At 42.7% G+C, this 22,261-nt stretch overlaps 1 protein-coding gene across 1 annotated transcript in view; it reads left to right on the forward strand.

Annotated features, from left to right (window-relative positions):
- The window catches only part of LOC145390885 (ionotropic receptor 21a-like), a 32,103-nt gene extending 13,208 nt beyond the window's left edge, over positions 1-18,895 (forward strand). The window contains exons 6-13 of the mRNA XM_080265625.1: positions 984-1,132; positions 4,432-4,583; positions 5,237-5,254; positions 6,211-6,508; positions 7,300-7,458; positions 8,467-8,616; positions 10,736-10,896; positions 18,673-18,895. Of these exons, the coding sequence (XP_080121751.1) occupies positions 984-1,132; positions 4,432-4,583; positions 5,237-5,254; positions 6,211-6,508; positions 7,300-7,458; positions 8,467-8,616; positions 10,736-10,896; positions 18,673-18,895 (1,310 nt within the window). The remainder of the gene's footprint in view (positions 1-983; positions 1,133-4,431; positions 4,584-5,236; positions 5,255-6,210; positions 6,509-7,299; positions 7,459-8,466; positions 8,617-10,735; positions 10,897-18,672) is intronic.
- The last annotated feature ends 3,366 nt before the right edge of the window (positions 18,896-22,261 follow it).

Below are 22,261 nucleotides of genomic sequence, written 5' to 3' on the forward strand. Positions count from 1 at the left end.
AAGACGAAGGGGAGCTGCAAGGCTTGGTGGATGAGTTTGAGAGAGTGTGCAAGAAACGGAATCTAAAGGTGAATATAGGGAAGAGTAAAGTGATGGTCTTTGAGAGAGGTGAAGTCAGTGAATGTACAGCGAGGTTGGATGGTGAGGAATTGGAAAATATGAGTACGTTTAAGTACTTAGGTAGTGTGATGAGTAAGGATGGAGGTTTGGAGGGTGAAGTGCTTGAAAGGGTACAGCAGGGGAGAAGGTTTGCTGGTTCTTTGAAAGCAGTGATAAGAAACAGGGAAGTGAGCATGGAAGTGAAAAAGTTACTACATGACAGCATTGTGATACCAACTCTAACGTATGGAAGTGAAGCTTGGACATTGTTGGAAGGACACAAGTCAAAAGTGAGAGCAGTGGAAATGAGTTATTTAAGAGGAGCCTGTGGAGTCACATGGAGAGACAGGCTGACGAATGAGGTTATAAAGGAGCGTTGTGGTGTGGATGTAGATGTGATAGGAAGTGTTATGAGGAACACACTGAGGTGGTTTGGCCATGTGGAGAGGATGGAGGGTGAAAGACTGACGAAGAGAGTGTATGTGAGGTGGAGGGGGGAAGGGGGAGGCCGAGGATGTGATGGAGGGATGGGGTGGAGAGGTATATGAGAGAGGGGGGTGTGAGTTGGGGGCAGGGCAGTGAAATGGCGGGGGACAGGACAACGTGGAGGCGATTTGTTTGTGGCCACCCCAAACGGGATTGAGGCGTCTGGCAATAGATAGATAGACAGATTAATAGTAGTAGCTGGAACCCCAGGTTCATCCGAACGTGACCCTTGTGGGCTGCACGCCAAAGTTGCCCTTCATCCGTAGTTCACTGTCCTCCCTTCGGCAATACAGATGGATGTTTGTATAGCCAGGTAGCTCCGCCTCCAGGTCATATCTGTGCCACCACATGGAGGCGTCCCTCTGTAGTACCAGTGCAGGTGCACATATTCTTTCCAGGCAGACGCTGGGGCAACAAGGTGAACGGGTCGTGGGACGGCATGATGGGCGAACTGGGCCGGGGCGAGGTGGACATGGGGATGGCAAACTTCTTCATCTCCATCAAGAACGTGGAGATTATTGATTTTACTGCACCGTACAAGGCTGAAGTTAGTGAGTCGCTGGCAGTGTGGCTGTTCTTTATGCTCTTTGTACTTACTGTAAAGCCATGTTCACGCCTTTCATATTTCTTATTCTTCTCCAAACAACAGAGTATCCTTCCTTCACAGACGCTTTTGTTTGTTTCATAATGATATCGCATAAAATTAGCTCATGTACTACCTTCTATTACCACAGCCGGGAAAAAAATGTAGACGATATTTTGCTCATGACTGCATCCTCACTGAAAATTGTTTACTCTGTTTATGTTCCATTCCTCTGCCTGTGTTTCGACATGTTGACTGCCGTTTAAAGAAATAAAAAAATTACCATACTAGTGCCCAAGTGAAGAGGCTGAGGCTTGAGTTGAACAAGGCTGTACGATACACCCCCAACATTCACATCCCAGCCATTATCCTTTGCGGTCCTTTTCTAGTGTGTCAAGAGAGGCTACCCCAGACAACCAACTTTACAGAAGAAGCTGGACTGAAAAAATGATAAGGGCTACCGAGCAACATATAATTCTTATCAACATTTAATACGAAAAGATGAGTGGAAAATGAATTCGGCACACTTGATGTGCCTAGTTTGTGATACCACGTTAACTCTAGATGCATTACGGTATTGCACGCGGCTGTACCTGTATGATACGAATTGGAGAAGTGTAGCCCATATACAGTATATCGGTCCTGGCCATTTCGGCCGAAAGTCATTTAGGCCATAACGTCCAAACTGGCAAAAGGCCGAATCGCCTAACTGCCTAAACAGACTGAATAACAAAACTTCAAGATGACATTGCTGAAGGTAGATTAGTGTGTGGGGCTCGAAACCACTTCGCCACTACGGGTCTAAAAGATGTGTGGCCTTCACATAAGTATGGCGTTTTTCCTTTCAGATTCACACACCCTGAACAGTTGCAGTGTGGGTGGTGGTGAATTTAAGCTGTTCTGGTCACGAGGCTTAAATTCACTACCATCTACTGTACATTGCAGTAGGTCGGGGGGTGTAGGTCTTAAAAAAAAAAAAACATATTAAGCAATGATCACACATCTTTTAGACATGCAGTGGCGAGGTGGGTTCGAACCCTACACAGATGAGGGTACTATATGGTAATGTTATTAAAACAAATTGGAAAAAATAATCAATACGTGTTAGATACTGATTAATTGTGGGTGAACATGGTTAGGTCTGGACTACTTTTTAATGTTAGTAAGGCAACTCAGTCTCCCACATTGCAAGACAGTTTCTTCCATATGATAACAAATCAATTGAGGAAACCTTGGTAGTAATTTTATAACCATTACCTCTAATGCAGCTCCGTAGGTCTACAGTGAAGTATTTACCGACTGCCATATAATCGTCTGCTTTTAGTAATGTTAGAGATTCATTTATTCAATCGTTCCTCGTATATTTTTTGTATCTCTTCGCTCTGCTCTCTCCGGCTTCTCCGTAAATATTTTCATTGTAAGAAAACCAGAGCTGGACACAGTAATCTACTTGTGGGCATACAAGGAAAAAATCAAAACTAAGGATGATATTATCCGATCAGCATTCAAATGTACCACAAATGAATTCAATATATTTGTCAGTTTTCTTTACAGTTCAATGTAATATCTCAATGTTTTGCTTTGTTTTGATACCAAGTTAGATACTTTCATATTATAGGCTGGTTTATCGTTTTACTACTGACCAAGAAGTTATGCTTACAAGTATTACAAGCCATTTATCATGTTTGGACCTAACTAAACGACTGATCATGATCGGGCTGAATTACCTGCCTTTCTAAAAATGTAGTTTGTGCCGTACGAATTTTGTTTCTTGGACAACTTCAGATCTTTCACAACACATGCCTTCATCGACAGTGTTTTATAAGTCACAAATAAATTAGGACCCAACACAAACCGCTGAACTCCACTTGTTGCCTCTGTCCAGTATGGTTCTTCCTCATTCAACGCAACTCTACGTCTCGAAGGCCAGGTATTGAGGTACTGAGCTATACCAGTAGTATGCATGTAATACTCAAACAACAACAACATCCAATTCCATTTTCCCCCATATCAACAGGAGCGTAGGGGCCCAGGGCTAGGCTACTCAGTCATGGCATTTAAGGCAACGTTGACCTGCCTCACTTGTCCCTGAGCGGCATTACGCGAGCAAGAAACTTTGAATCTCTGACCACCCCTCAGATGGAGTCCACACAGCCTCCATCCGTCTGGAACACCTCAACTCACTAACCCACCAGGCGTCATATGATTAAATGGTTACCACTCAGCGTAGGATATGGTTTCCTAGGATACAGGAAACCATTTCGTTTGTCACTCAGTGTAGAGTCACCAGGGGAAGAGAGAGAGAGAGAGAGAGAGGGAGGAGGGGGGAGACAGCACTACATCGAGTTGCCCCACGTGTCATCAGTAATCAAATAACCTCTGCTAAATAATTCAGTGGTTCATCCCCTGAGGGCTGCTAGATGGTTCACAGCACAAGAGACACTTTGAGGTGGCGAGTCTCAAGAAACTTGTACAAAAAAAGCTCACTGTGGCCTCAGGTGAAGTTGCTTGCTGTAGTGTGCTGACTTGTTGACATACTGTACAAGATCGTTCCTAACACCTCTTCCTTAAATGTTTATTTTGTATATTAGACAAGAATATGCTTTCTATGTTATTAATATCGTTTTATCACTGGTATACATTCTATCAGTGATGTGAAAGAAGATACTGAAGTGCAACAGGGAAATTAATCGCTTAGAAGGACGTGCTACGAACTATCTAAGCCAAATAAAACACGACCCAGAAACTTCGGTGTAGAGTCACCTGGTAAATTACTGCATTAACCATCAGGTGCTGCTTTACAAACTTCATTTAGTGTCCATCCTGCAGATGGTGTGCTTTATGGCTGGCACTGAGCTGTCTTTCCTGCAGATGGTGTGCTTTATGGCTGGCACTGAGCTGTCTTTCCTGCAGATGGTGTGCTTTATGGCTGGCACTGAGCTGTCTTTCCTGCAGATGGTGTGCTTTATGGCTGGCACTGAGCTGTCTTTCCTGCAGATGGTGTGCTTTATGGCTGGCAATGAGCTGTCTTTCCTGCAGATGGTGTGCTTTATGGCTGGCACTGAGCTGTCTTTCCTGCAGATGGTGTGCTTTATGGCTGGCACTGAGCTGTCTTTCCTGCGGATGGTGTGCTTTATGGCCAGGGCTGATCCCCTACTGAAGCCTATATCTGACTCATCCACAGCGTACAAACAATCTACTTTCGCCATAAACATACTAATCACTGCTTCCTCATAGCTAATTTATCGTTGTCTTTCCTGCAGATGACGTGCTTCATGGCCAGGACGGAGCCTCTACTGCCCCGTTGGCAATCCCTGGCCTTTCCTTTCCACCCCTGGACCTGGCTGGCCATACTGGTTGGCCTTATCCTGGCTGGACCCATTCTCTTTCTGCTGACTGCTGGGACAAGTACAGGGTTAGTTAATTTGTTATTTGTAAGCTTCACAAAATTGTGTGGCATATTTTAATTCACACATGATACTTCCTCTTGATCACCCTAATTTTCGCCTGAGAGTATGATCCAGAAACAAGAGAAAATGTCAAAACATGAAAAATATTACCGCCATATATGTGAAAGTGAGAAATGAAACAAAAGCAGGGAAGCCCACTGTAATATCTCATTCCGAGTGGGCCTGTCTCCCCACCCCTTTCCCAGCTCCTGTCCTCTCGCTCTGTGACTTGTTACTTGACGAGACTGACGGGCCTCCCTTACCACACAGAGCACTGGCTACGGGAATTAGCGTATTTTCTACATCTCCAGTGAAGCTGTCAGGAATGGTGCTATCCCTGACGAGATCTACAAGGAGCTGAAACTCCTGTAACTTAGCCATTTGCTGCTCAAGTATACCAGAGAGAGAGCGGGGGGTGAGGGGCGAGGGGCGAGGGGAGAGAGACAGGGAGGGAGGTAGAAAACAGGCATACAGTAATCCATCCTGTCCTTATTCATCTCAGAAGGCATGGGAAATGATGGCTGCTTCAACCCCTGTACTAATGTATCTTGGAATAGCCCATCAAGCGGTCAGTTTGGCGATGATACCTCTCGCTTTACATCAGATTGCCTAAGATCAGTTGTGGGGGCAATCCTCTGCTCCCTGACACTGAGTTGGGATTGTGACACCAACAGTCTAGATGATGATGCTCCAGTGAACACACACACACACACACACACACACACACACACACACACACACACACACACACATTTTCCTCAGCCCTTACACGTGTGCGATTATTCCACCATTCCTAAACTGTATGGGAGCACTTTAGCCACTTTAATGATGCTGGTTTGTTGGATTTAATTTTGCCGTGCGCCACCCTCACTGGATGGGGAATAGGCTTGTTAAGAGACCAGGTGTTCATGTGCGATATATGCTGCTTACTCGCCTGCACTTACTCCAGAGAAATAAATATCTCATGTGTATATCCGATTGTTACCTCTCTCGTCACTTCAAACCCCACACAGTATATTCAACATTATGTGTCTTCTTTCCTTTTTAATTACTCGGAATTGTGAGGATGAATATATATGTCTAAGGTTAAAAACTATTCGTCTATCTATCTATCTATCTAGCCCGACGCCCTAAAAGATTCGTACTTATTATTATCATCACCATCATCATCATCATTTATTATTATTATTATTATTATTATCATTATTATTATTATTATCATTATTATTATTATTATTATAATTATTATTATTATTATTATTATTATTATTATTATTATTATTATTATTATTATTATCATCATCATCATCATCATCATCATCATCCAGACCTCCTTTCCCATCCAAAGGTGTGTGAGATAGGGTCCAGAGAAAACAAAAATACTAGAAAGAGATACGAACCAAAGTTTCCCCAGCTGAATGAGCCACACTGCCTTTCACTCACCGTTCAAGCCCCTGGAATCCTGGCTCCAAAAGATAGGTCAAAACAAAAAAACTTCAGTAATTACTACTACTACTACTGCTACAACTACTACTACTATTACTACTACTGCCGTTACTACTACTGCTACTATCACAATCTTTTCAGGAGCAGCAGCAGAGCCAGCAGCCTCAGCTCTGACTGGTTCTACACCTTCGGGATGCATTTCCACGAGACCCAGCCAACTCTCCCCACCAAGAACAGCACCCGGGTGTTCGTGTTGTTCCTGTGGCTGTACACCATGATCCTCACCATCGCCTACTCCACCAACCTCACCGCCTTCCTCCTCGTCCAGAAGCCTCCAGCATCCATACAGACCATCAGGGAGGTTCACGATTCTGGCCTGGAGGTGGCGGCCTTGGGGTACATCTTCAATTACACCCTGGCTTCTTCAGCAGACCCTTACCTTAACGTTAGTTGGACCCTGGAAAAGTTATGACAGATAATTTATTCATTCCAGTTTTATAATCCATGATGAATAGTTTCTGCCAAAGGACAAACCCATGGTTTTCCTACTTGCACCCCTCCTACCATTTCAAATTTGAACTTATTTAATGTGTGTACACTGCGCTGCAGTGGATCACTTCAGAATAGGGTTGGTAACCACCTTGGCTCCTCTATTTTGAAGACCTGGCTTCGCCGCTGACTGAAAGCCATGCGTTTGATCCCGGACTGAGGCAGGCTTCAGTCTTGCTGAACTAAATTTCGTTAAAAAAGTTTTATCCATTTCTGTCGGAGGTCGTCATGTATAGTTCATGCTTACAGAAGCCTGACAATTCTATTCCAATTAGAAGACCACCTCATTAGTAGTGAAAGGGTTAATAAAGACTATAATTATCCACTTCTCTATCTACTTGTCATTCGAAAAGTTTCTCTTGGCCTGAATAACATAGTATGAAGACAGAATAACGACGTCCCCGTACTGAAGGGCGTTTTTTATATTCCACAAAACCTACCAATATGTTCAAAAACACCTGTTAAGTGTTACTCGGACAAGTCAGTAAGAGATAACAGATACAATTATAACAGGCCAAACATCAGCACCACTGACATGTGAAAATGCAACTGTGTGGTCATATTCATGTGCATGATGACCGTTTATAATATTGTCTTCCATCACACATCTTTTTGTCCCAAAGTTGTTTAACACTGAAGGACATGGGGGCTCCCACAGACCAAACATCATTCCTTGTTCTGTTGCAGGGGCTCACCAAAGTGTACCGAGCATACCCATCGGAGGACGTGCTGTTCTCCCGTGCTCTGGAGGGGAGGACCATCGTGCTTCAGAATAGGGGCTACCTTGAGTTCCACGCCACCACCCACCTCAATCACCAGGGTAGACCAAGACTCAGGATACTCAAGGTCTCGCTGTCTGTTTATCTGTCTGTCCGATTTCCTATCTGTCTGTCTGTCTGTCTGTCTATCCATCTATCTATCTGTCTATATAAAAGCAAAGATAAACGTTGGCTGAGAATGTCAAGATAAAAAGAAACAGAAAAAAGCATTGGCTGGGGACCTGAAAATTTAAAAAGGGAAAAATATTGGCTGAAATCATAATATATATATATACATCGACTGAAAACCTGAAAGTAAAAAAAGATACACATTAGCTGAAAACCTGAAAATAAAACAATGAAAAACATTTAAGGATAGCCTGAAAATTAAGAAAATAAGTGTTGACTGAAAACTTGGTAATAAATAAAAACACTGAAAAATTGACAAAACCTATTATTAGTCCTGAACCTCAAACTGAAAAATAAATGAACACTAGTTTTTCTGATCTGTTTAAAGAGGTATTTTAAAGTGAATGTGTTGTCTGCAGCCTTCATTAACCCCACAGCACTAGAAGTCTTTCCTAATATGTATAAAATCAAGTGTAAACAGCAGCAGGATATGGAACAAGGCGTAATCACACTGAAGGGATTAATAACTAATTTCAGTAGTCGATTTACTTTCACTTACATAGATCCAAAACCAAATTTGGCTCAGTTGATGGCCAAGTATAGTCAGACTGGAGGGTTGGTTAGACTAATAACCAAGGAGACCAATTCCTACCCTTATACTAAGGCTCTTCGAATTTCATGAAACCACTACTTAGTGTTCAGATTGTAAGAGTAGCTCAACTTCTTTAGATGAAAACAAAATGTATATAGACTCACCATCTCTGCAGGGAATTTCTGATTTGAAGCATGTAACTAAAGAGACTAATTTTTCATTCATAAATAAGGCTCACCAAATTTCACATAACCACACGACTTAGTATTCAGGTTGTGTGAACAGCCCAGTTTGGTCAGACGAAAACAAACCAGTGTCATAATATTAAAAAGTCAGGCCCTGATTTTACCACTATCGTCATTTGTAAACGTACAGGAGTGCTTCGCGCCGTACAGCATCGCCATGGTGCTGCAGAAACACTCGCCGCTGAAGACCAAAATCGACCTGGTGATCGGGTGGCTGCAGCAGAGCGGCCTTATCGACCACTACTTCCGCAACAGCCTCAGACTGGCCGCCACTACTGAGGTGAGATAGAACACTCGTAAAGTATTATGTTTTGCCATGGTAAAGTATTATGTGTTGCACCAATAAACAGTCTTATCATATCCAGCAGACCTGATTCTGCTTATAAGGAAATGCCAAGCGCAAAAGTTTGTCGACACTACTCCACCAGTTATGACCATGGAAGGTGATACATGAACTCTTTTTTTCTTCTGCAGTATGAAGCGCACAACAAAGTAACAGGCCTATGAGAAAAAGGATAGTCTGTCGTTTCGGAAGGAAAAATAACTGTGCACTCAGTGTTGGCAGAGAACTGTCGGTGAACTTTTGCTCATTTTGTATAACTGGCAGTGGGGGTGGTGACTGATGTGGAGTGGATTGAGTATGAATAAATGACTGCATGAGGCAAGTACGTATGTGAAAGCGATTAATGGCCTGAGTGATGCATTGTTTAGTGAATGCTGGAGAGCATGAGAGATCTACTGTTTACTCTGGTGCTTAAGGCATTGTCAAGTGACTTTAAGAATGACACTCATTGGGAGTTGTTGTGTGATCTTGACTTTGTGCTGATTTCAAACAATGTGTCTGAGACTGAAATAGAGTTTGGAAGTGGAGAGATGTATTGGAGACAAAAGCACTAAGAGTTATTGTGGATAAAACAAAAGTTATTATTTCTCAGGGGGATGAGGTCGTGTGGTGACAGAGGGTATGTAAGGTCATTTTTTTTTTTTTTATGCGAGTAAGAAGGAACCAAAGGCTAGGAGCCAACAAACAATTCCTTCCAAGAAAAAAACAAAAGCAATACAGATCCGTTCATTTTGACATGCCTGGACACACTGCGTTTGAAAGACTAGAGATCATAGGAAGTAGGAAATACAGACAGAGAGAGACAGTTCCAGAGCTGACCTGTTGCATAAATGAAGGACTGGGAGTAACGATTAACTCTTGCATTAGAGAGTTGGACAGAAAAGGGATGATAGTTTGTTGCTGGGCGGGTGTTACGCGCCTGTCGTAGAGGTGGAGGAATGCAAGCAGACAGTTCAGAGGAACAGTGACCATTGAAGCAGCGATAGAAAAGAGATAAAGATGCAATAGTGCGGCGAAGAGACAGAGGTTGAAGGGAGCCAGTAAGAGGAGGAGAGTTAATGAGACGAAAAGTCTTTGACTCCACCCTATTGAGAAGAGCTGTATGTGGGGAGCCTCCCCACACATGAGAGTTGTACTCTACACAGGGGCGAATAAAACCAGTGTATAAAGTCAACAACTGTGCAGGGATAAAGAAGGTATGGAGTCGGCTTAGCACACCTAATCTCATGGAAGCCTACCGCTGTGCTGTGAGAACCGGTGAACAAGTAGACGGAGCGAGACATGTTAGACTTGATGTTGCTGCTGTTGTTGTTGTTTAGTTGTTGTTTAACCACGGTCTGAGTAGCCGAACAGACCCATCGACCACAGGTAAGCAACTGCTTCTGTGGGAGCCGTTTTCCAGGCATAAGCATAGCACAAACTGCACAACGTATCGGAATCAGCTCCCCCCTCTTGTAGACAGTGCTTCACCAGGATCACACCAAGGTTCTTCCCCACTGCGAGGTGCAAGGAAATAGGAGGAGGTTTGGCACCCTGGCAGAGGCAGCGCCTGCATCGCTTCACCGCCACGTGTAGGATCCTCGTCAGAGCAGATTTGACAGGTGTGTTGTCTGGAGTGTGCGGAGGAATTCTGTAGTCTGGACGCTGTGACCCACGATACTGCTAGAGGGGAGGGAGGAGAAAGAGAGGACAACATCTTTACGCTTAAATGTGCAAAGATGACGATGGTTCAGTGAATGTTAAGCGACTCCAACAATGACAGAATGTCGACTGGGAATTTAATGCTCTGGCGACGAGAAATGTATGGGGAGAATAAGGTGGTCGGGATATGTGCTGAAATTGATGGTTTAAAACTGGGGAGAAAACACCCTAAAGCAGTTGGGAGAGATATACATACTCACTGCACGATGGTCATTAATAATCTTTATGGTATGGATAAATGTAACGCTTCTTCTTCTTCTCTTTCTTCCTCTTCTTTTTCTTCGACCTGGCTTTCATCTTTTTCTTCGTCTTCGTCTCCGTCTCAGTCTGTCTTCTTCTGCTTCTTCTTCTCCAGGCGTACCGCGATGAGAGCAAGGCAGGGGAGGACACGGACCAGGAGAGAGGTGAGGGTGCAGTGGTGGCCCTCAACCTGGACCACACGCAGGGGGTGTTCATGATTGCCGCTGTGGGCTGGCTTGTTGCCCTTCACGCCTTCCTCATTGAAACCTTTATACTGTGAGATGTACAACTTATTCACTGCTATCGCCATGCTTTGTGTCCTGCCATCTTCATTTCTCAGTCCTCTCCAGACGACAAGAGAGTATCCTGCCTTCGTATTCTCCTCTGTTCTCTGCTTCATATTGCCTTCACATAAAAACAATTCACAAAACACCTTCCATTACACAACCAGCAAAGAAATATCGGAGAACTTTGGCTCATGGATGTACAACTTATTTACGTCTTTCAATGGAACTTTATATGTTTATACCGCGAAATGTTCGGTTTATTTGCTGATTTCAACAAAATCTGAAAAGCCTGTTCTGTTGAAGCCTAACTGAAAATTTCCCCGTCGTATCAATAATACCTACATGAAAGCTTGTTATTGTTCAGTAACCTGTGAAATTGACTTACTGAGGCCAACGGAATTCTAGTCATATACCAAAGTCCGTGAGCCCATCCTGCCTCTTCTCATCGCTGGATTCATATGTGCTTCAATGTGACTTAGTGGAAAAGGATGCATATTACCACCCACAGATGGATGAAAATATGCACCTCACTCCACCTTCTCACATTTAACCGTCTGTGAGTCCAGCCAGGAAATAAAGGCAGGAGAGGCGAACGGACTCTTGTAGCTAACTGTAAATACCGACTTGATTGAAACATGAATGAAATGTACAAGTGATGTAGATAATAATAAAAAAAAAAGAAAAAATCTGCTATCAGCTTTATCGATAAGTCCTGGTCAGGCGCACTTCTGCATTACCTGGTATGTCTTTGGAACTGCATCATTGACACTTCTGGATCCCCGTAATAAATCCTATAATCCGTGGAACATTTTCACTGAAGTCAAATTTGTACTAAATGTGAATGGAGGAAAGATTAAGAATATCGTTTGTGGAACTTAGTTATTAATAGTAGTAATGGTAGTTACCCCAGGCTCCTCTGAAAGTGAACCCAGCAGACTGCAGGCTGAGGCTACCCATCTCCAGCTGTCCATGATACACCTTTTAGGGGACAGGGAGAATGGAGGAACGCTTGTATAACTAGGCTGTTGATCCCACCAGTTATATCAGTGCCACTACGTGAAGGCGTCCCTCTCCAGAACCAGAACTTAGTTATTAACAACACAGAACGCTGCATGTCTATAATTTGAAACCTGTGGCAATTACTCCTATACATTATCTCAGCCATTCATATCATCAACAGCTCTGTATTGGAATCTATATACATTAACAAGGGTGAAATTTTGCCACTGACCTCACCTTCCTCTCACACACACACACACACACACACACACACACACACACACACACACACACACACACACACACACACACACACACACACACACACACACACACACACACACACACACACACACACACACACACACACACACACACACACACACACACACACACACACACACACACACACACACACACACACACACACACACACACACACACACACACACACACACACACACACACACACACACACACACACACACACACACACACACACACACACACACACACACACACACACACACACACACACACACACACACACACACACACACACACACACACACACACACACACACACACACACACACACACACACACACACACACACACACACACACACACACACACACACACACACACACACACACACACACACACACACACACACACACACACACACACACACACACACACACACACACACACACACACACACACACACACACACACACACACACACACACAGTTCTAAATGAACCCCTTTTATTTCTGACTGTGGAACTTAATCACTAAATTCACTTTACATCTTGGCAATAAAGGAACTCTCCATGATCCATTTATTAACTAATTTATTTATTTATTTTATTGCTGTGGAGTGTATTGATAGATAACAACATGCTTCATATTTCTTCTAGACTGAAAAGTAACCTTCTCATAAACGTCAATAAAAATCTACCTGAATGTTAATTATGGTGCTAAAGAGGGATGGTTTCATGTGGTGGCACTGATATAACTGGGAGGTTCCACTGCCTGCCTGGTTAAACAAACGTTTCTCAGCTATATCTCTATCCCCTGAGAGGAGGATGGCGGACTATCAAAGGACAGTTTAAGTCTGTAGTCCACCGGGTTCATATTTCAGATAAACGTTGGAATACAGTTACTGCCACTAACATTTACATCATAGTGGACTGATGATAATGATGAACCCTGGACTGATGATGATGATGAGCACTGGGGTGATGATGATGATGAGCACTGGGGTGATGATGATGATGAGCACTGGGGTGATGATGATGATGAGCACTGGGGTGATGATGATGATGAGCACTGGGGTGATGATGATGATGAGCACTGGGGTGATGATGATGATGAGCACTGGGGTGATGATGATGAGCACTGGGGTGATGATGATGATAATGATGGTGATGAGCACTGGGGTGATGATGACGATGATGATGATGATGATGATGAGCACTGGGGCGATGATGATGATGATGATGCTGAGGATGAGCACCGGGGTCATGATGATGATTATGATGATGATGAACCATGGGATGATAATGATGATGATGAGCACTTGGGTGACGATGATAATGATGATGACGATGAGCACTGGGGTGATGATGATAATGATGATGATGATGAGCACTGGGGTGATGATGATAATGATGATGATGATGAGCACTGGGGTGGTGATGATGATGATGATAATGATGACGATGATGAACACTGGGGTGATGATGATGATGATGATGATGATGATGATGAGCGCTGGGGTGTTGTTGATGATGATAATGACGATGATAATGATGTTGAGTCCTGGCGTGATGATGATGATGATGATGATGATGATGACGATGAGGAACCCTGGGGTGATAATGATGATGACGATGATGATAGGCATGATGATGATGATGAACCCTGGGGTGATGAGCACTGGGGGTGATGATGATGATGACCACATGGGTGATGATGAAGATGATGGTGATGATGAGCCCTGGGGTAATGATGATGATGACATTGATGATGGTGATGGTGATGATGATAATGATGATGAACCTTGGACTGATGATGATGATGAGCACTGGGGTGATGATGATGAAGATGAGCCCTGAGGTGATGATGATGATGATGATAATGATGATGATGAACCCTGGGTTGATGATAATGAAGATGATGATGATGATGACGATGATGATGATGATGAGCCCTGGGGTGATGATGATGGTGATGATGAACCCTGGGGTTATGATGATGATGACGATGATGATGATGATGATGATGATGAGCCCTAGGATGATGATGATAATGATGATGAAGATGATGACGATAATGCTGATGAACCCTTGGGTGATGATGATGATGATGATGATGATGATGACGACGATGAACACTGAAATGATGATGAGGAGGAGGAACCCTTGGATATGATGATGATGATGATGATGATGGTGACTATACTCTTTTCACTCTAACTTGACCTAAAATTACCATCTCTCCATCTTTAGTGCCGTGCTGTGGCAACAGATTAACAATAGATTTTGATCCAAAACACAAATAAGTTCTGTGGAGGGGATATAGAGCCATAGCATTGTTTTTTCTACCACAGAAGTACAAAAAAAATAAATTGCAAAAGAAAGAAACTCTGGCCCAAGAGAAGATGATGAAGGTAAAATGGTAACAATGGCCTGGTTCTTGTGTCACCTTTGTTCCTGAACCACTGACCTTCAAGTAGGGCTCGTGATTGGCGGGAACAGACCGTCACAGCCACTAAGAACTGCCATACTCCCTTCACGTCGCTATAATTGTTCTCAGAATGTGCTGGATACGAAAATACTCGCCAAAATATAACTAGAGATATAGGTTTTATCCTCAGTATATCGCAGAAGTAAGGTACAAATTCCAATTAACTGGGTAGACTGTTCATATTATCGACATCAAGGGAATGTTTCTAAATCCAAGGGAGAAAGTATAGATTGGCAATTGTGGCACATTTTCCACACAAAGATACACCTTCCGAATGAAAATTAAGTGAGACCTGGCCCGCGCACCAGCAACGATACCCTCTTCACCTTATCTCTCGCTACTCCCTCCTGCGTCACATCCAGACAAAGCTGCCAGCGAAACTAAAAAGGGGGAGCAGCCAGCCGTGGTGATCTGCGTGGTGGCTTCTTGGTGAGGCTTATGGCTGTATTCATAGACGTTATATGTCAAAGTGGAATGTACACTCCGAAATTCTTACTATAATTTTCGAAGTCCATGACGAAGATGGGACATATTAAGCCTTCCTATGTGGTTGCTAACTACACTGTGTAGTACGGGATGCAGGCTGACTATCCGTAATAATCACAGGCGTTACATAAATGATCGGCAAAAATAAGAGGTTTTGAACTCCACTTTGTGATATAAGGTCCACGTATACCACTTTTAGACAACATAGCACCCCCATCCTGACCTCTCCCTCACAGTCTGTCTTCATAGCCTTAATCCCGGAAGAGGTAGCCACAAACAAACCGTCCCCATTTTCCATTGTCCCCTGCCATCAAGTTGCCCTCTCCAACTCACGTTTTCCTTTACTGTATACCTCCCCATTTCATCCCTCCATTTCCTCCTCGGTCTCCTTCTCCCCCTCATCCCCTTCACCTCACCTACTATCATATTCACTTTCATTCTTCACTCAAGATTTAAAACATACATACACGAGAGAGAGAGAGAGAGAGAGAGAGAGAGAGAGAGAGAGAGAGAGAGAGAGAGAGAGAGAGAGAGATAGAGATAGAGATAGAGATAGAGATAGAGATAGAGATAGAGATAGAGATAGAGATAGAGATAGAGATAGAGATAGAGATAGAGATAGAGATAGAGATAGAGATAGAGATAGAGATAGAGATAGAGATAGAGATAGAGATAGAGATAGAGATAGAGATAGAGATAGAGATAGAGATAGAGATAGAGATAGAGATAGAGATAGAGATAGAGATAGATAGATAGAGATAGATAGATAGAGATAGATAGAGAGAGAGAGAGAGAGAGAGAGAGAGAGAGAGAGAGAGAGAGAGAGAGAGAGAGAGAGATTTACAGCTTGAAAAAGAGACGGAAAAAATCTTGAAATGTGGACGGATTCAGAAACACATTTACGGCCGATCCCTTGTCGTATATAAGATTTGTTTTAGCAGGAAGCAGGATACGAGAAATTTCTGCTCTCACTCTTCCGTGTTCTTCTTGCGGAAAGTAGAGAAAACTTACGACAATTTTCCTCTCGCAACTACGTGATTTTCCGCTCCTAAGTACGATAATTTCCCTCTCTGAAATACAATAATTTTCCTATCCCAATTGCTATTATTTTCCTCTCCAAACTAAGTCTACATACAACCACGATAACTTTCCTCTTGCAATACAATCTAGGTATACAATAATTTTCCTTCCGTAACTGCGATCTAGATATTCGATAATTTTCCTCTCACATCTATGATTTAGATATGACCTACGATAATTTTCCTCCCACAACAACAATCTAGATAAAACCTACGACAATTTTCCTCTCCTACGATCTGTCTATGACCTACGACAATTTTCCTCTCACACGTACGATCTAGGTATGACCTACGATTATTTTCCTTGTAACTACGAGAAAACATAGCTTAGGGGTAATTTTTTTCTCCCATAGCCGCGATCTGTTTTTCTGCGAGGAATGGAAAACGAGGGAATTTTATGCATACTCCTTTCCCTGTACTGCCTGCAAAATACGAAACATAATTCTATCTATCTATCTATCTATATACCTAGGCTGCTTCCCCCAAGGAAAGGGAGGTAGCCGAGACAGGACGACTCACTCTCCATTTACTCATCCATTCAAACACATTCATTCGTATCTTAGCCCCAAAGGGGAGAACGGACAGATCCTCACCGCATCACACCGCACAAGGGTCAACTGCGCAATGCAATCAGTGACATCCGCAGCAGGGCCCGACAGCAGAACTGGTTTACCCCTGCCACATCATAACAGACCCATCCCCTTACCCGCACATAATTACAGGAATATAATTGTAAGTTGTGTGTGAATCTGACCTCAGTACTGTATATCGTGCTTCAATAACCGCACATACCAACACTATCTCAGTGCTGAAGGATGTTGACTACTAACATCAACTTCACAGCCCACAGACTATAGGAGGTGGTAACGATCATCATCCTCTCACTTCATATACTGCTGCCTCCTACTTCCTTCCACATTCTCATGCTATCTACGTGTCTGTCTCTCTCTCATCATACTTCTCCCTTTCCTTCCTGCCTTTCTTTATTCCTCTTCTTTCAACTTCAGGGCTTTACACTGAGTGACAAGCCTAATTGTTTCATATGACCCAGGAGACCATTTACATCGCTGGGTGGTAACCATATAACCAATTTTCGGACTGAAGTGGAGCCTACTATGATGTCCCTGTTACCTGGGTGGAGAGACGCAAATGAGTGTCCATCCAGGAACCAATCCTCCACACTATTTCCCGCGCCTCGCTGTAGTAAGTCGCTGTCAGCCGCAAGGCAATATTGGCTTACCGTACGGGAGAGCCCTGCAGAAGCGATTGTTTGTCTGCAGTTCATGGGTCTGCTCAACAACAACAAAAACAACCGACTATAGTTCTTTCACCTTAACTTGGTTCAGATATTCATCCTTTTGCAGATTATTTCGTATAGTTCAGTGACAGAAAAAGACGGCTCTGCATCCTTTTCATTGCACTTCTTCGTGACTAACACTGCATTCTACTGTTAATCTATTCCTACAACCCAATATTGAAGACGGAGGAATGGCAGTTTTAGCCCAACTTAGAGTTCCATAATGACCAGATGCCTTATTCGCTGCCTGGTGTGCTGTGGGCCCTTCAGTCTGAGGACATAATAAATATTCGTGCTCCTGCCGTATGATTATAATTAGGTAACTCTCTCTCTCTCTCTCTCTCTCTCTCACACACACACACACACACACACACACACACACACACACACACACACATATATGTTGACAATGTTGCCTGCATCATTGTGTACTTTGATTTGTACTGATGTTATTCCTATGGTGTTGTCTTTTCATAGTACTAAAGCGAGATATGTACATGTCCTCCCTCCAGGCGAAAAAAAAAAAATCTGTATGTACCAGACTGAAAGGGATAAAGGGATTAAAGGAAGGGAAGAGACCAAGGATGAGCTGGAGGAACAGAAAGAAGAGATATTTGAGAGAGGAGAGGGTGTGAGGTGGAGGGAGGGCAGCCAAACGGCAGGGGATAAGGAGACGTGGAGGCGATTTGTTTGCGGCCACCCCTTACGGGATGAAGGCGTCTGGTTATAGATAGACATAGAAAGAGAACATCAAAAACAAATTGATTACCACAATCTGGAAAAGAATGACGATGTTTAGTGGTTACTTCCCTTCATTTCAGCATTGTGTGTCAGCGTTTCAGTGATTCATATATCTATATACCTAGGCTTCTTCCCCCAGAGAAAGAGAGGTAGCCGAGACAGGACTACACACTCCCAATTTACCAATACACACACACACACACATCTGTTCGTATCTTAGCCCCAGGAGGAGAAGGGGCAGATCCTCACTGCGCCACACCGCACGAGGGTCATCTGTGCAGTGAAATCAGCGACATCCGCAGCATGGTCCGACAGCAGAGCTGGTTTACCTCTGCCACATCATAATGGACCCATCCCCTTAACTGCACCTGACCTGATCAGTGGATCAGACCTAAGGGTGCGTTCACAGAGAAAGCGGGTTTACCCGCTCGGGTTACCGGCGCCGACCTGCGCCAGGAATTAAACCATACAAACAAGTGGGGGTGTTCATAGAAGAAGCGGGGTCGAGCGTGTCGGAGCAGGCAGCCTGCTTCAACCCGCTTTCCGGAATCCTCGGACCATTCTTGCCTGCTCAACCCGCGCGGGTAGGGGTGGGTAGAGATGTACAGACTGGAGAGCAAGATGGACGTTGAGCTCCTAATTACCAAAGTATTTGAGCGATCACCATTATGGGACAAAAGGAGTTTGCATACCAAGTACCAATCATATCTTCCCTTCCAAATACGTACAGTTCACCTTCCTCAGCTTTTCTTCAAACTCCACAGATGTCTCCTTACTCCTACTACACCCACTTTCCTTTGGAATCTCAGTTATGCCATAGATAGCTATCATACTTATATAGAGTAACAGTATTAATACAAAATATAGGTCAGCAGTAAAAACTGCCTTTTCATGCAATTGATAATAATAGTAGTAATGATGATGGGAAAACTAAATCATCATTATCATCATTATTATTATTACTATTTTCATTATTATTATTATTATTATTATTATTATTATTATTATTTATTGTTGTCGTAGTAGTTGTTCTTATATCAATATCTTGTCTCTTTAACGTCCCTTTAACGTCGCGTGGGTCGGAGCGGGTTACCTGCTTCCTTTGTGAACACCTACCCGCGCAGGTAACCAGCACGGGTCGGCGCCGGAAACCAGCACGCAGGCAACCTGCTTTCTCTGTGTACGCACCCTAATGCAGGAGAATATCCCCTCTGGGCTGCGTCACCATTTATTCATTCACAGTTTCTCTCCAGTCATTCCTATCACAAACAGCCACTCTTCCTTGCTCAACAGACATCACTATCGCATCCAACGCTCTCTTCACACTGTCCATCCATCCTATTCGTGGTCTTCCTCTAAGCCTTACACTCCTCACATCCGATCCAGTTATCTTTTTCACCAATCACTCTTCATCCATTCTCTCTATGTGCCCAAACTATCGGAACACCCTCTGCTCAGCTCGATCAGCCATCTCCAGCATAACTCGAGTTCTCCTTAGCATTTATCATTTCACACTCGATCCGTATGCGTCACTCTACACATACTCCTCAGACACCTCATCAGCGATTCATTCGCGTAGATAACCATACTTAACTAGGGCAAAATGGAAGTAGACATAATAACAAGAGAAATGGCACACAAATACAAATATATTGGTAGTTTTGCGTACCTGTGGAGAGAATTTTAACAATTATTTTCTTGTCAACATTTGCTCTCGAGTTGTTCGCAAAAATTCTTTAAAGATCAAGATGCATAGATTTATCGCTGTACATTTTAATTAACATGTTGGGTCAGGGAGGATGAGCTTTTTCTTGTGCCTGATGTGGAGGGGCTGAAATGTCTGCTATTTTTTTTTTTTCCCGCAACACTGAGCTTGTTCCAGTGGCAAGCAGGGATGGACTATTCGTATTCGGTATTCGTATTCGAATACATTCGAATACAGTATTTATGCTGATTTGTTGTATTCGTTTCATTGTTATTAGATATCAAGGTACAGTATTCGCATTCGTACTGGAAAATTTGGTCAGAGTATTCGTATTCACTGATTATTTGAGAAATCGTCGTAGACTTTTTACCAGGAATAACCATCCATTTGACCGCTAACTTCAATCTGAATGCACAGAGAGGTATTACGGTATGTTATGAAATGTGGGTTGAAAAAGCAGTATTATAAAATGCAATTTTTTTGAACCGTATGAAGTTGGTGTTGCTCAACATATCCAGTACGTTTGAGCTGTGATACTGAACGTGTCTAATACGCGTAGGTACGGAGTGCTGATGGGTGATGTGTGGGTTACTATATAGTCAGTGGGCAACTCTGTCTTCTGCCACACGCACGACAGATACGACTTGTGAGCTTGAACTTGTGAATGAATGAGTTCATGAGATCCTAGAGCCAGGATTCGGAGTAGGAATTCGTGATCTTAGCTTCAAGCAGTAAATTCTGCTAAATGACTAAGAAAGTTAAACTGATAAAACATGCCTATATTGTTAATTACAAAGAATTGCGTTACTACGATGATGGGCGTTATCACTGTAAGGGGTCACTTATGCATGGATAATCGTAGTACTATTTTATAACATTATTGTCTCGCCAGTTTCTATCATTTGAAAGCAGAGATTGACTACTGGCATCTTTGGGGGTAACAGTACGGTTCATTTACTCATAAGGAAATTATATAAATATCATCTAAGCAGTGGTAAGTGATGTACAAACATTTCATTATCCCCCAAGACAGATTGGTGCCATCAGAGCACGCTGTATATATTGAGAGAGAGAGAGAGAATCATCTTCATGAACAACTACCTCAACCCTACTGCAACATCAGAGGGTACGTCTGCTCAGCTACTGGTGTAAAGTTTCGTATGCAACGGACCGCTGGTACTTCAAATGTTTATGTGATGGGGAGGGTTAATAATATAAAAATCCTTTTCCAAAGGGCAGAGGGAAAAAATATTTTATTTCAACTCAATGGCGTATATATGTTCATGCAAAGGGAGGAGAGGGGAGAACATCCCGTGAGAAGGGGACATCATCCTACAGAAGGAGGGGGTCAAGTGCCACGAGTCTCAAGATAAGGCTGTGTAGAAGGATTGCACATACCATTTTTAGGAGTAAATGGCGAGAAAATGTGGGAGGGGGGACGCTAATCATGACAACCACGGTTTTGTCCAGGGAAATCAGTGCCATACTGATGACATCCAGGGCAAGGGAGGTAAACTGATTCAGTTTTGGAGGTCATTACAGGACGACTTTAAATGTGTGTTTGGTGAATACCAGTTTAATGACATGCGATATTCGGTGTAGGCTATTTTACGAGTAAATTATTGCTGGCTAGAAGTTGAAGTACCGGTATTGGTAGTACATTAGAAAAAATAACTTCAGTTCCATGTTATGACAAGAAACATGGAAATTATGCTTGTAGATATATATATATATATATATATATATATATATATATATATATATATATATATATATATATATATATATATATATATATATATATATATATATATATATATATATATATATATATATATATATATATGACAAGAAACATGGAAATTATGCTTATATATATATATATATATATATATATATATATATATATATATATATATATATATATATATTCTACATATGTCTAAACTTCTAAAGCCTTTGACAGACTGTGGCACTGTTCCCTGTTATCCAAACACCCTTACTACGGCCTGTCGTCTTTGGCCCCACTGATTTCCTCATATCCTAGCAGCAGAAAGATAAGAGTAAAGATAAATGATGTATATTCCAATATCCACTCAAGTAATGCCGGTGTGCCACAAAAATCAGTCCTAGCTCCAACCCAGTTTCTTATTCATATTAATGATCTCTTGTCTGTCACCCACAATCTCATTCACTCACATGCAGATGATTCAACACTTCACAGTTCCATTGCACTTAATGTGTTCATCTGCTCATACATTATCTCATCATACGCTGTAGCAACCTATCTGCT

This window comes from Coenobita brevimanus, chromosome 16 (assembly GCF_032717465.1).
Source record: "Coenobita brevimanus isolate Jiangsu-jjx chromosome 16, ASM3271746v2, whole genome shotgun sequence".
Classification (NCBI taxonomy): Eukaryota; Metazoa; Arthropoda; class Malacostraca; order Decapoda; family Coenobitidae; genus Coenobita; species Coenobita brevimanus.